This window comes from Tachysurus vachellii, chromosome 7 (assembly GCF_030014155.1).
Source record: "Tachysurus vachellii isolate PV-2020 chromosome 7, HZAU_Pvac_v1, whole genome shotgun sequence".
NCBI classification, from domain to species: Eukaryota; Metazoa; Chordata; class Actinopteri; order Siluriformes; family Bagridae; genus Tachysurus; species Tachysurus vachellii.
The window spans coordinates 2,729,098-2,744,755 of NC_083466.1; the positions used below are offsets into that span (position 1 = coordinate 2,729,098).

The 15,658-nt window shown below is 40.6% G+C and overlaps 1 protein-coding gene across 2 annotated transcripts in view; it reads left to right on the forward strand.

Annotated features, from left to right (window-relative positions):
* zgc:110158 (uncharacterized protein LOC553590 homolog) overlaps window positions 1–11,384 on the forward strand; it is a 44,009-nt gene extending 32,625 nt beyond the window's left edge. The window contains exons 6-18 of one of the 2 annotated variants that reach the window (XM_060873879.1): window positions 2,195–2,278; window positions 3,977–4,036; window positions 6,325–6,391; window positions 6,492–6,559; window positions 6,685–6,749; window positions 6,890–6,935; window positions 7,930–7,965; window positions 8,334–8,388; window positions 8,916–8,986; window positions 9,407–9,485; window positions 9,611–9,639; window positions 10,246–10,347; window positions 10,494–11,384. In XM_060873879.1, coding sequence (XP_060729862.1) covers window positions 2,195–2,278; window positions 3,977–4,036; window positions 6,325–6,391; window positions 6,492–6,559; window positions 6,685–6,749; window positions 6,890–6,935; window positions 7,930–7,965; window positions 8,334–8,388; window positions 8,916–8,986; window positions 9,407–9,485; window positions 9,611–9,639; window positions 10,246–10,347; window positions 10,494–10,523 — 792 coding nt within the window. In that variant the 3' untranslated portion in view covers window positions 10,524–11,384. The remainder of the gene's footprint in view (window positions 1–2,194; window positions 2,279–3,976; window positions 4,037–6,324; window positions 6,392–6,491; window positions 6,560–6,684; window positions 6,750–6,889; window positions 6,936–7,929; window positions 7,966–8,333; window positions 8,389–8,915; window positions 8,987–9,406; window positions 9,486–9,610; window positions 9,640–10,245; window positions 10,348–10,493) is intronic. The other variant, XM_060873880.1, reaches the window with a different exon arrangement.
* Window positions 11,385–15,658: the final 4,274 nt, after the last annotated feature.

Genomic DNA, 15,658 nt, shown 5'->3' on the forward strand with positions numbered 1-15,658 from the left:
ACACACACACACACTGGTGTAGTATCTGTGCTGTTTCTGGGACAGTCAGTAGAGCAGCTCTAGCATCAGACCCCTCAGGACCGCCTCTCTCTCTCTCTCTCTCTCTCTCTCTCTCTCTCTCTCTCTCTCTCTCTCTCTCTCTCTCTCATACGCACACACACACACAGTGAGGTCGTAGACAGGTCAGGGCTAAATCTGTACTCAGCTCCCCAACATACCTTTTTAGCACACACACTTCTCCAAAATTAAACTATAACAAAACACACAGACTCTGTGTTTATCCCTTAACAAGTCAGTTATCGGCCCTCTTCATATTCATCTCTGCACCTGGTCTTACAAAGTACATTTTACAGGTAAATATTTACTGATATTCCACCAATAACACGACCGACGAGCTCGAACGGAATAACAAACGGGTTCACGTGTACACCTTAATCCTTAACAAAGCAGCTCTCGAGTTACATTTTCGGTTAATATCCTTTTAAACGGAAGACGAATAACGATGATAATAACAATCGTGTAAACCTTTGTGTCCGTTCACTTTCGCTTTCAGAACCAGCGAGCGCACACGAGTCAGGACGTGATTTCTTTAAGCGGTTAGACGAGAAAACGCAGCTCATGTTACAAATTCGAACTGGTTGAAAATAACAGTGAGGTAATGTTTTCAGGCAAACGCAGGACTGGAGTTTAACCTCGTTGAAATTTCATGACTAATATTATAGAGTTTAAAAACAAAACAAAAAAACGCTACCCAACCCTTGAGCATCATTGGTTATCTGCTATTTAAAAAAACAACAAAAAAAATTCTACGCTTAAAAAAAAACAACCATAAAACCTCAGCTAAAATTACTAACCCAAACTACAAGCCTATTTTTTTTAATAAAAAAAAAGAAATTGAATAACATTTCAATTCAAATGCTGCATTCTACTGTTTTGAGATCCTGGCGTACCAGATCATCAGAAATCCTTTTTAAAAAAATATTTTTTTTTGTCGTTCATAATTAATAATGCATGATATATCCGATTTACCACTAGATAATTAGATGCGTTTTTGTTTATTTTCATCTCCTTCGCTCCTAAATCTAAAGCGAACACGACATGCTAATCAACTTTCCTGCACCCGAGGAACTCTTTCACTAGCACTTCGTTCGGCCGTCACGCTCGGTTGATGGTTTTTCTGAGAGGAAAATAATTTAAAGCTTGTTAGCTAAACAAAGCAGCAACACGGTTAAAATCGCAGAACCTGGTAACCGGACTCGTCGTCATGGTAACGCTAATCTGACGACGTTAGATCGAAGCGACGTATCCATCAACCTGTTTTTAATTCGCAGTTTACTTGATTTTGGAAAAATGTTCTATAAATAGCGAACTTTTTGTAATTCTCCCTCCGTTCCAGATGATCTCGTTAAACGAAGGCGTTTGATTTGCCGCTATGTTGCGTCATCCCGTGCATCTCTTTCCCTTAATCGTTTCTGTGGCTCGTTTTCTTTACTACCTGAAGGATGGCTGCACCAAAAAAAAAAAAACTGACATTGTTTTCTTTCTTGACAACAGTGCCCCCAAGTGACACAGCCTAGCTATTGCAGCCTGAACTCCTGAGTGTGTCGCGTCTATGCAGACTATGGTGGCTTACGAATGAAGTGTGCGCAGCCAGACGTACAGCCACTGACCGTCTCCTCTGTGAGAAGAGTGTACAAGAGCAGATTTGCAGGCCAAGCTGTCGGTGGTAGCGAGTTCCTGCCGTCTGTGAGGATTCTTGGAAGGCCATATGCTTCTCATTGAGATATATCAGGGGGGTGTATGGGGGTTAGGGGGGAGCTTTGTAATGCTAGAGCTGAAACAGGATGTTGGTGTTCACTTGTGTGTGCTCACAAGACTTCGTAAAATGGAAGGAACCAGTACAGAAACTTTTTATCCTTAGTAACTGCTGTTTCAGGGTGAATTATACGAGTGTCTGAAGAGGTTTGTTGGGAACTAGAACCCTTGCTGTTCGCTTTGGGTTTAAATCCGAAGACAGAAACGTCTCGTACGCAGCCGGCTAGGATAATTTGTCAGAGTCGAAGATGTAACTTCATTACAACAGATTCTACCTCGTTGTGTGTGCATGAGTGTGTGTGTGTGTGTCGGCGGAGCAGCAGCAGGCCTCGGCAGCACGCCCCCGTTTCATGTCTTACCTGCCTCTTCTCTCTTAAAGGGCCCTCCCGGGTCGCAGCCGTCTCCCCACGCACAGCCTCCCCCACACAACCCCAGCAACCCCATGATGGGACCCCACGGCCAGGTAAGACACACACAGACACACGCATTCTCTTTCTCTCTCTCTCTCACACACACATACACAACTATCCCTTTGAAGGAACATTTTAAAATGAATTTTTTTAGTAACCAGACACCCCAATCTCACCCCGCCCTTAAAATTCCCAACCATCTGAGCACCTAATAATCGAATCGAGGAAGTTGCACCGTTTTGCACCACATTGCCTCAATCACCAGCCTCCTTTTCTCCTCTTCGTCCCTCCGTCTCCTTTCTCCCTCTGCTCTTCGGTGGCCCACACCCAGCCTCTCTATGCCCAGAGTCAGCGCCCCTAGAGCGGGATGAATTATTCACGGTCCTCCCCGCTGCTGGAAAGGCTTCTTCGCTCCCACCCACCATCAATAGCACATTAATATTGCACAGCCTGATGCTGTAGAATGCCCACACACACACACACACACACACACACACGCACGCTCTAGTCTCTAAAGGAATAGTCAGACGAGAAGTCAGATCTTTTTTTAGAATTGCGCTGGAGCTGGAGAGAAATGTCTGCCAGTTAGCATGATGTCACTCGAATGCCAAAATCTCATTTCCATAAATCTATTTTACGTTGGAGAATGGCAGGATGTAGTAGAGGGTGTGAAGGGGGTAAAAATGGGAATTCAACATAGCACCATTATAATAAGGACGTATTAGGAAATTATTTGTATAGTTTAAAATGACCGGAGTAGATCGAATGATATTTTGCAGATGTTTCGTTACCGTCTCACGGCTATCCGGATGTTTTTTTTTTATTGTTTTTTTGTTTTTGTTTTTTTTCCCCTCCTAATTGTCTTTTAGTATCATCGCTTGCGCTATGATTTTGCTGTGTTGGCATCATGCTAATTGGTGGGCGTTAGCTTTCACAGCTTGTCAAAACTTGTCTCGGATAATTGGCTGCACACGAGTGGAAAATATTGATTTGTTTTGTTTTGGTTGAACACTTTTCCTTTAAGAAGCGTAGCTGCTTGTGCTTGTACACACAGGGACAGAGGAACATCTGTAGACATCTCCAAGTAGCCGCTTACACACACACACACACACACACACACACACCCACACACACCACACACAGTTACACATCCTCACTTTCCCCTGCCCTGGTCTTTTCACTGGTACAGACACACACACACACACACACACACACAGGTCTGTGTGACGGTCCCTCTCTTCTACACAGCCGGAGCTCTTAGAGCTCTCAAAATTCCGGACCACAGGAGCTGCTCCTGTTCCGTCTCTCGTCCAACCGGTTTCGGATTTCAGAGCGAGCCTGTTGTGGTCTTGATGTGTGTGTGTGTGTGTGTGTGTGTGTGTGTGTGTGTGTGGTGTGGTCTGCACGGTGGTCAATATCAGACTTCTGTCCTTAAAGGTGTGTGAGTGTGAGTTGTGTGAGTGAATTTGGACCATGAGCAGCAGTCAGAAAGCTGGATGTTTTATTTATTTATATATGTCGCATTTGGTGCCATCCCCATTGTCGCTCGGTGCATCTGCCTGCCTGCATTCCACCTGCTCCAGCTGGCCTCGCTGCTGCCATTCATTCAGCCGCACCTTTTTATTTTGCACTCTGTCACTGGACAGCCGCACGGTGCTAATGGCGAGGAGGCAAAACAAACACACACACACACACACACACACACAAAAAAAAACCTGGTCTCTATTTTTCTCTCCCATCCCTGTCTATAGCCCTTCATGTCTCCGCGGTACCCGGGTGGACCTCGGCCGTCCCTCCGCATGCCAAACCAGGTAACGGACTCCAGTTCTGTTTACACGTGTGGGGACGTGTTGTGTTGTTTCAACATGATTGTACCTGACATAGGTGGGCTTTTTTTTTTTTTTTTTTTTTGGGGTCACATGTTCGCTACAATCATGGTGAAACACCACAATGTGCCCCCTGTGGATGCACAAGGGAACTAAATGTCAGCACAACAATTACAAACTGTTAGAACAATAGAGATGCCTTGATGAGACAGAAATGCTCTTATTCTAATATCTGTAAGACTTAATTTACGGATGTTAAGTTAACTGTAAAAATTCGTCTTTACTGTGATGTAACGAAGTGCTTTTTTTTTTTTTGTCAATCCAGTTTAAACCTCATCAGAGAACATTTTTGCGTTTTTGACTTTTGACAGCCATAACATAGAAAAATAATGACCAGAATGATTAAACATCCGGCGAAAGCTTTACCGGATGTCAGTCTTGCTGAATGTCAGCTCAATATTTCAACCTGTCGTGGGTTAAAATTCCAACTTTGTGAATAATCGACAGGTAATCGGATAGCACAAACGTGTTCACGTTTACTAAACACAGAAAGCAGAGCTCTGTCTGCAAGCTGGTGTCAAATAGGAAGGTTCTCTGTTTTAGACCGTTAATGGAGACGTATACCCCTTTTCCACCAAAAGAACCGGGTGCTGGTTCAGCACTAGCACTGGTGCTGGTTCAAAGTTGGTTCTAAGTTAACCTTCTAAGAACCGGTTTGCCTTTCCATCGGTTAGAGAGCATCACAGAGCCGAGTCTGACGTCACTGTATACGCGTCACGTTACACAGCAACATTAGCGCAGCAGCGACAAACATAAACACAACATCAACAATGGCGGATGTTGCTTTACTGTTAATACTCATGGCTTTGTGAACCTACATTAACATCCAAACGCGGTGAATCCAACGTGTACGTGCAGCTCCATGTAATCTGTATAAACGGAGGTTGTAATGGAGAAAGTACATAACGTTATTTTATCATTAACACAGAAAAAAGTTAGCCTTAGCATGTAGCTACTTACTATCATGTGTGCTGATAACATATTGCAGATCATGTTGCGGTAAAGTAAAAGTGTATTAAACATTAGTATACTTAAGGTACATTATCAAATGCGCTAACAGTAGCCCGGCCCCCAGACCCTACTTAAGGTACATTATCAAAGGCGCTAACAGTAGCCCCGCCCACAGACCCTGACACAAGCGGTTCTTAAGTCTAGACCAGCAACGTTTTGGTGCTACTTAAGAACCACTTTTCCTGGTTCAGAGCCGGCGCTTTGGCTGTCGAAAAAGAAAGAACTGGTTCTAAATTAGGCTCCGAACCAGCACTCAAACTGCCTCAGTGGAAAAGGATACTGACGTTATTGGAAATGGTATTGGCCCAAGACCTTGAGATCAGAGATTGCTGATTGATGAATCCTAATCTTTCCATGCACAGCTTTTTGGTTATATGTTTTCTCCATGATTTCACGTGAAACTGAATTGAATACCGATAACGAGCAGTTTCAGACATGCACGTACATGTCCTGGTACTGTGATGTCAGACCTGAATGATTGTCTTGCTTCAGAATGGACAAATAATACAAATTTACAAATACCTCGTACAGGTGATGCAACAGATGCCATAAAACACTTAACATTTAACAAACCAACAGGTTTTTTTTTTTTTTTTTTTTAAACGTTGTGTTGCAAGTCAGACCTCAAACACCGCCGATGGAGTTTGTCAATAAGAGTTGCTAAGAAAGACCTACTTTCACAGAAAAGGCAAACTAACTGACACGGCAGACAGCCAGATTCTCCAGATTAGCCTGTCTGCTTAAAGAAAAACTCCGTATTCTTGCAGCTTTCAGTGTTCTGAAGCTTGTGGCCAGATAAGTGTACGACAGACCTGAGTCGTTCTGTGTCCTGTTAGCTGAGTGTCCGAGGCCGAGACTTGAGGGATTGTATCCCAAGTACGAAAGCAATATTTGAGACCTAACTAAGAGATTTTTTTTTTTTTGTTAACTTTAATACGTTAGACTACGAAGTGAAATGTGAAAATAACGTCATAGTACCGCTACACAAAATTGTTAAAATTTACACAACGGCACTGTGTGGTTTTATTTATTTATTTATTTATTTATTTATTTTACTTTACAAGTTCTCTTTTGTTTTAATCACGTTCCGTCATCTCGGTTTGCTTGTGAGATTAAGCGAGCGAGTCAAAAACGGATTTCATGTTAATTTCACTTGGTTTCCATTGTTCCTTATTTCCACCCCCTTCCCCTCCCGCATACAGCCTCCTGTCGGGGTTCCTGGGTCACAGCCACTCTTGCCAAACAATCTGGACCCCACCAGGCCACAAGGTATTAGTCTAGACGAGCTGCACACATGGCCAAAACGTGTCTGATGCATTTGGTCAGATTTAAGCATTCTTAATGTTCTTTTCAACCCCATCTTGTACAGGACACCCCAGCATGGGCGGCCCGATGAGAATGAATCCACCTAGAGGGATGGGTAGCATGGGTCCACAGGTGCGTATTAAATACCCTGCTCTCCCTTTAGTCTTCAGTTCATTGGGGGACTTCTAGTAAATATAGTAACTGATTGCCGCCAGTTTACATTTCTTAATCAAGGATAAACTTTCACCTCTGTGTAGAACTATGGTGGAATGAGGCCACCTCCGAACTCTCTGGGTGGGCCAGGCATGCCAGGAATGAACATGTGAGTAGCGACCGCAAAAAACCTCCATCATCGTCATCAGTGTCTTTGCTTTGGGCAAAACACATGTCAGACAAGCTAGTTTATAGTGTCGGTCGACTTAGCCTTTCCTCCTCCCACTCATCTGTTTATTGTTCTCTCAGGGGTCCAGGAGGACGGGGTCCTTGGCCGAATCCCAATACTAACTCGGTAAGTTTGACCAATCCGCATAATGCATTTTTTTTTTTTTTTTTTTTTTTTTTTTTAAAAAAAAAAAACATCCGAGGTGATTCGCTTTGTCTACTGAACCAAAGTGACAGACGTAATCAAGTCCTGTAAAACCGACTGTAAAGAGATTCACTTCAAATGAACCAAAACGATTCACTTCATCAAGTGTAGTAAACCAAAGTTCAAAGTGATTCTCCATCTTGTCTAGTAAAACAAAGTTTAAAGTGATTCATCTCATCAAGTCAAATAAAGCGATCCACTTCATGAAATCTAGTAAAAGAGTTCAAAGTGATTCACTACATGAAGTCTAGTAAAACGAAGTTTAAAGCGATTCGCTTCAAGTGAGCCAAATTGTTGCACTTGATGAAGTGAATCACTTTTATACATGAAGAAAATCAATTTGGCTCACTTGAAGTGAATCACTTTTAACTTAGACCTGATGAAGTGAATCACTTTGTTGCACTTGATGAAGTGAATCACTTTTATACATGAAGAAAATCAAGGTGATTCACTGCATCAGGTCTAAGTTCAAAGTGATTCACTTCATCACGTGCAACAAAGTGATTCACTTCAAGTGCACCAAGCTAAACAAGATGATTCATGTCATCAAGTGAATTCAAATTATACATGTAATCCAGCGATTCGGAGTGATTCACATGATCGGGTGAACTAAAGTGTCCGTGTATTTAAGTGACCCATTTCTTGAATGGAAACATAATGGTTCACATCACCAAGTGAGGCAGAGTGATTCACGTCATGAAATGAATCAAAGTGAATCGCGTCACACGATCGAAAGTGATTCATGTCAAAGTAAAGCAAAGCAATTCACTTAGTGAATCAGTCACTTCAAAGCGATTCCTGCTGTTACAAAGCTGAAGAGATTCATTAAGACCAGTTCATCAAATTTCAGTTTCAATCAAATTGCTTTTTAAATATTCAGCAAATCTGTGTTTTCCATTCCTCTCTCCCCTTACAGATAGCGTACTCCTCCTCATCTCCGGGCAACTATGTCGTAAGTAATGGACACACACACACACACCAGTATGTGGGCCTGTAATGCCAAATCAGTCCCTCTTCATTCGAACACAAGTTAATGCTTTCCTCTGGAAACAAAAAGTATGCCTAAGCACATATTTAACTCTCTAAACATATTGATTTTTTTTTTTTCTTGAGCAATTACTAAAATTCTTCTGTTTTGCTCCGGGCATTGTATTTGGACAAGCAGAATATGTGGGCATTAATCATACTGCCATAATATCTCCCCTGTGTCTACTGCAACTTTGTTTAAAATTTTTCCTCCGGCCTTTCTGGAGCTGAGAATAGCGTTGTATGCCGTTCCTAAAAAAAAAAAACTGGCGTGCGTGTGCTTATCTTCCTCAGGGTCCCCCAGGGGGAGGTGGTCCACCAGGAACTCCCATCATGCCAAGTCCAGGAGGTGTGTAAAATAAAAATAATCAACAGTTATTCATACATTCACACACATTCACCTGCTCTTGATAAAACCTGATCATCTCCCAGTCGCACCAAATGATGCTGGGTGCTTCACGCTCGGTCTCGGAGCAGCCAATGTCAGTACAAGGTTGCTGCATTGCCTTTGTGGCTCAGCACAGCGATGGGGGAAAACACACACACACACACACACACACACACACAGTACAACATTTCCTCCCATCCCCCCATTCAGAGTGATGTAATCCTACCCCACTGCCTGAGACCGGACATTATAGCCATCTTGAACGGCTTGTGAATGTTTAAAGAAGCACAGCATGGCATCAAGCCGAGCTTCGTATCGATCAGTTATTATATAAGCAAAACTATATCGGGTGGATTGACCTGTGATGAGTTTGTTGATATAATCTCTTTTTTATTTTTATTTATTTAAAAAAAAAAAAAATTGTTTTTGTTTTAGTGTGTTTTTCCCCCCCTGATACTGACCCTGTTTTTCTTGTATCCTTTCTACAGATTCGACAAACTCGAGCGAAAACATATACACAATGATGAACCCTATCGGCCCTGGAGGCAACAGACCCAACGTGAGTGCTCTTGCTAAAACAAACAAACAAAAGAAAAAACCTAAATCAATGCGTACTTGAACGCTTCAGGACATTTTTTTAAAAGAGCCTCGGGTTATACAGCGATACTCAGTGACTAGGATTTTCACAGTTACCACCATTTCACCATGAAAGTAACCAAGCAGAGCAGGAAAGTACTCCGAGCCCCTTACAGCTTCCTTTAACGGACGGGTTTACTTCAAATTAATTAACGCGCCGTTAGCTCGGAGCGTTTGATCAGCTGAGCTTGATTATTTCCTTTAATTGAATTGAATTTCCCTCACACTGTTAATGAAGCTGTCCACTTCTCCTGTCACACGCGATTTTAAAGGAGCGGAAATGTTCCAGCGGTATCCCTGTAGCAGGTGGCCGGGGCCTAAACGTACATTTGTGTGTTCGCAGTTCCCTATGGGCCCGGGTCCTGATGGTCCGATGGGAGGGATGGGCTCCATGGAGCCTCATCATATGAACGGATCATTAGGTGAGCGAGCGACCGTGCCGTCATCCAACATATCATACACTTTTGTATTAAAGCGCCCCCTGTTGGTCGTGTTCTCTCTCTCTCTCTCTCTCAAAGTTTCCCAATTGCTTTTGTTTTATTTGTAGGGTCTGGTGACATGGATGGGTTGCCAAAGGTGAGTAAGCATTTTTATTTATTTATTTATTTATTTATTAAACATGACTATAGTAGATTGTCATCCACTTGCCAGTAAAAGAAGGAAGAAAGCATAAAAAAGAGTGAATGTAGGCAACTTTAAACTGTTAAGGGAAAAGGGTGATGAAAGCTGGAATAAAGGAGACACAAACGATGAAAGAAAGAACGTTTTAAAATATTTTGGTGTTTGTGTTCGACGTGGTTTCCGGGAGCTAAACAGGAAAGGAAGGAAGAAACGGGACGAAACAGAAAAACATTAATAAAAGAAGAGGAAAAAAAGAAAGGAGGAGATCAGTGAAGGAAGAATTGCCAATTTTATAGGATGAAATATATGGCAACTTTAATTGCTGGTAGAAAAAATGGACAAAATTAAGATATTTTTTTTTAACATATTAAATACTCTCACCTGGTGTGTATATTAAGTCGGGTAAAGCTGCCCCTAGTGGAAATGAGTGAGTGTTGCACCGTGACCCTGACCAGCATGACACGCTTGCTGAAGATGAAAAAACTAACCTTTTTTTTTTTTTAAGCATCTCTCCTCTAAGTTTTTGTTTAAAAACAAAAAGTTCTTTTTTTTGCCCCGTAGAACTCGCCCAGTAACATGGCAGGCATGAACAACCCGCCGGGCACACCGCGAGACGACGGCGAGATGGGTGGCAACTTCCTCAACCCGTTCCAAAGTGAAAGTGTGAGTAGCCTGGAAATTTTTTTTATATTATTTCTTGAGACGGGTTTTATTTGTTATTATTTTAATCTCGTCCCCAGTTAAGTGTAATACACTGATCATCTTGTATCAGTCTTCTCACGACTCTTCTTCCTTTCTTCTCGTTGCAGTATTCACCCAACATGACGATGAGCGTGTGATCCCCACCTTTATTTTTTTTTTATTATTAATTATTATTGTTATTATTTTATTTCATTTTATTTCCCTTCTATTTGTTTTGTACCCCCGCATTCCTTTCGGACACCGCACCACAAACCCCACGCCACATCCCACAGAACTTTTGGGCCGGGCTGCGCAGCCTCACAAGGGACTCATGCCATAACGGCCGCCGCTGACAGGAAGCAGCCCCCGAGCCACAGGAAGAGCCTGCTGACTGCCTCGCTCTGCCTTCCTCTCTGGCTCAGGACACTGAAAGAAGGGGCTTTGAGAATAAACACACACACACACACACAAACACTCCCCACACACACACACACACACACACACACACACACACACACGTGTGCGAAAGGACCAGACTGATGGGCAGGACAGGACCGTGTGTCTTTGGCTCAGCTCTTTTTAACACACTCCATCTCTTCTTCTCTCTTTTTCCTTCTTGTTCCTCGTTATTGCGGTAGATTTCATTCCGGGACGCGCGATCCCTTGTTTTATTGTAATTTTTTTTTTTTTTTTTTTAAATTCCCACTCCATTTTAAACGTGTACATTTTTCAACACTCATGAAGATGTGACAGGCCATGAACGCTTCCATTATTTCTGTGTATGTATTGTATTATTAATAATTATTGTTCTGTTTTTTTTTTTTTTATTATTATTATTATTATTATTATTATTATTATTTTGTATTAATATTGTAATGATAATTGATAAGGGTATTTTTTTTTTTTCTCAGAAGGGCACATTGTATCTCAATAACCATGAAATCGTCAGAGTAAGCACATATTCACGACACCCAGTGGAAACTCTATGATTTATTATTAAATCGTATTTTTTTTTTTTTTTTTTTGTGAATTTGTCTGTTTTAATTGAATGTTTTTGGGGGAGATGTCTTTTTTTTTTTTTTTTTTTTTTTTTTAAACATTTTTATGGCTTTGCCTGATGACTTTTTAAATTCCCCTTTTACATAAATGTAGCGATTTGACCGAAAGCTCCACGGCCGGGTGTAGAGCGTTTCTAATAGTAAACTTTCACTCCATGACTTATCTCTCTGCTGTCGCTGTGTTATTACGCTCTCTGTCCACACAGTACGGTTTGAAACACTCTGTCACTCTGTGGCTTACTTTCGCCGATCCACGACAAAGAAAACGAGAAATAAGTTTCCTCCATAATAACAACAAAAAAAAAAAACCCTTTCATTTTTTTTTTTTTTTTTTTTTTTTTTTTTTTTTTTTTTTTTTAAATGGTGGTACTTATTTTTTTAATATTCTTGGCTTTGTTCACATTATTTTTATTTATTTTTTCCCGCTTCTCCCAACCCTCCTCCATGTGTGTATGTCTTGCAACATGCAGCTTGCTTCAGGACATTGTAAACATGTAAATAATGCCAGTCTAAAGATACCTCCTGCTGAATCGACCCCTGTCCCGCCTGCATGTTCCTGAAAACAGGGCGTCTCGGGAAGGTGAAGGGGGAAACAAACGTCCGCTGAGACGCGCCCGTGCGTGCTTTCTCATTGTTTTCAGACGGAAAAGGCTTGACGTTCTTCTCGGCTGATGTGAGGCATCGCGTCTACCTCTGCTCCTGCGGGACGTGCACCGTGACGAGCAGAGCATCATACAGACCTGCTTGAATCATGAGCGAACGCTGCTTTCTTTTTTTTTTCTTTCTTTTCTTTTTCTTTTTCAAGACTACCTAGTTCTTGTTGTTCCTGATGAAGCTTCACATCACGTGATCATCAGCATCCAGAGACGGCGTCTCTCCTATAGTAGCAGAGTACGGAGCAGGATTCCTCAAATGTTCTTGATTTTATTTTTGTTAGGATTTATTTTTTTTTTTTTAATATCAGTTGAACTGTTTCACATCAGAGCGGCTGGCTTTTTTTGTTAGTTCCTCCAGCCTCCCGTTATTCGAGTACACCGCCTTGTACGTGACGTCACCTATTTTTTTTTTTTTTTTCCCTTCCTTGGTCATGTGCTTCTTGTAAATACTGTAAAATGCATTTTTGATATCATTGACATGTTTTTTTGTTATTCCAGTTCTGACAAATGAACACAGCACTGGAGAAGAAGGAACAACAGGTCAATAGGAAACAGCTGAAGCGCTGTTCCCACTGGAATCAAACAAACAAACAAACAAACACGAAAAAAAAATAACTTTTGTGTGAAAGGAATGAATTTGTCCTATTGCACTGATGAATCCACAGATTAGGTGAACGATGAGAGGCGAATCCGTAGCAGTCCAACACACTCCTGTTTCAGCCTTGACCTGAATGCTCAGGATCACTTTTTTTTTTTTTTTGACAGACAGACAGACAGACAGACAGACAGACAGATCCACGCTTGTGCACTTTTCAAAGAATAATAAATAAATAAATAAAAATTATCAAAACCTTTAAGGGACCAGAGATACAACCAGGCTTTATGACAAAAGATTTGTATCTATTTAAAATAAAATTAAAAAAAAAAAATTGTTGGGGGGGAAAAAAAAAAAGTTTTAAGAAGTGAGAATTATTATTTTATTTTTTCTATGGGTAAAATCCCAAATTGAACACTACTCAGAGTGTAAGGTGCACTTTCCCAAGGGAGTAGTCTGGGATCGAGCTGGAGCCTTCGCCCTGTTTGCTTTGCCACGTCTGTCCCATCGGCCATTTCCGAACTACTGTTGTGACGCTGTATAATAATGTAACATTAAGGAGAAAAGGAAGGGAGCTTTGTCGGTCCTCTGGGTTTGTTTGTTTTTTTTTTTGTTTTTTCTCGTTTTTTTTTTTTTCTTCTTTCCACAAAAACGGAACAAGCAGTATTGAGTATGAAGCAGTGATATATAAATATATATATTTTATTTTTTTTATTTGGCCTCCTTTGATTTTGCTTTCAATTTCACATTAGAATTAGACTGGCTCCTTGTCTTCTTAGGGACTTTTTTTCTGTGTCTCGTGTAGTTAATGTTTCTTTCTATTGTAAAAATTTCTTTAGACTGAAAAGGAAAAAAAGAAAAAAAAAGTCGTTTACCTAAAAAAAAAAAATACAAAAAAAAAATACAAAAAAAAGAAAAATGGAAAAAATGCATCAATAATAAATGTAATTCTTTTCTTTTTTCCATGGAGTCGTCACTTATTTTTGCTCGTGTCCCTTCGTTGTAGATACAAATTTAAGACTAATAAAAATAACGTAATCCCTTTTACCAAGGCCTCCTGCTTCGCCTGCTTTTTTTTTTTCGTAAAACAAGTTGCATTCTTGCTATTTCTTGGTGTTCTTAACTTTCTAAATCTTTCTAACACGAGAGAAATCTTTTCTAAAACATCACTGTTTTTAACCAATTAACCTTTCAAAGTCATCTCATTTGTATCTTGATGCTTATTTTGCTACCAGGATTTGGGTTTGATTTATCGGCAGCGTTTTTATTTCAAAATCCAATTTAAAAAATTCGAAAAAATGAATTCATTACGAACCAAAAAAAAAAAAAAAAATTAGTTTACTGATTTATAGAGTTCATGCTATTATTGAGATCACTGATTTGAAGTAAATCTTAACCGCACTGTGTCTCTACCGTTAGTCTAAGTCAAATTCATAAAACTGAACAGAAATGTAGAATATTTTTTTTTTTTTTTTGCAAAGATAAAAAAAATGCTGATTCCCCAATCTATGGTAATTGACTATATCAAACGTACGTAACATGACACTGCTATCTTAATTTAAAGGGCTAATTTAAAAACCCTTGGTAAGGTGTCTTTTTCACCAGAGTGTTGTTGGCCACAGGGGGCACGGTGGCTTATTGGTTAGCACGTTCGCCTCACACCTCCAGGGCTGGGGTTCGATTCCAGCCTCCGCCTTGTGTGTGTGGAGTTTACATGTTCTCCCCGTGCCTCGGGGGTTTCCTCTGGGTACTCCGGTTTCCTCCCCCGGTCCAAAGACATGCATGGTATGTTGATTGGCATCTCTGGAAAATTGTCCCTAGTGTGTGATTGCGTGAGTGAATGAGAGTGTGTGTGTGTGTGCCCTGCGATGGGTTGGCACTCCGTCCAGGGTGTATCCTGCCTTGATGCCCGATGACGCCTGAGATAGGCACAGGCTCCCCGTGACCCGAGGTAGTTCGAATAAGCGGTAGAAGATGAGTGAATGAATGAATGTTGTTGGCCACATCAGCACCTGGTAGCCCTGTCCCTTATCATTCAGCACTTTATAATGAATTATCCATCTTCTTGAAGTGCACATCTTCGTGTTGATATTTTAAGTGTGAACACACTACTCGTACTATTTCTACTACACCTACACAATGCATAGAGTAACGTACAGGTATGTGGTTTGGGACTCTAATTAGAATCTAATTTACTGACTTGGGAATAAAAAATAAATCCACTCACCACAGCAGAACAGAGGAGATGGATATAGAAGGTTGACCATGTTATGCCTTGTTAATGTCTTTTTTTTTTTAAGTGTAATCATGCAAAAGCAGGAATCCAGGGAAATTGTGAACTAGAACCGTGGTTGGGTTTTAACCTTAAAATATTTGAAATGATTGATTTTATATTATGTCTTAAATATACAGCTGCAATATTACTCTTGATGTCTATCAACTATCAGAAATAATTTTCTGTAAACTTGACTGTTTGCATGGTGGCTCACCTTAGCTTAGACTTGTGTGGAGTTTCCTCGTGTTCTGCATGTCCTTGATTGGTTTCCTTCTGGTTCTCCACTTGGTTCTCCACTTGGTTCTCCACTTGGTTTAATCCAACAGTCCAAAAAACACACAGGTAGGTGGATTATATAATATATATGAAATTGACCTTGGGTGGGAATTTGTGTATATTGTGTCTCCTTGTTGTAGTCCTGCATGAATACAAGCAGTTCTATCTATCTATCTATCTATCTATCTATCTATCTATCTATCTATCTATCTATCTATCTATCTATCACTATATTTAATTATGCCTCTCCCCACATTCTATCTATCTATCTATCTAACTATCTATCTATCTATCACTATATTTATTTATGTCGCTCACCACATTCTATCTATCTATCTATCTATCTATCTATCTATCTATCACTATATTTATTTATGTCGCTCACCACACTCTATCTATCTATCTATCTATCTATCTATCTATCTATCTATCT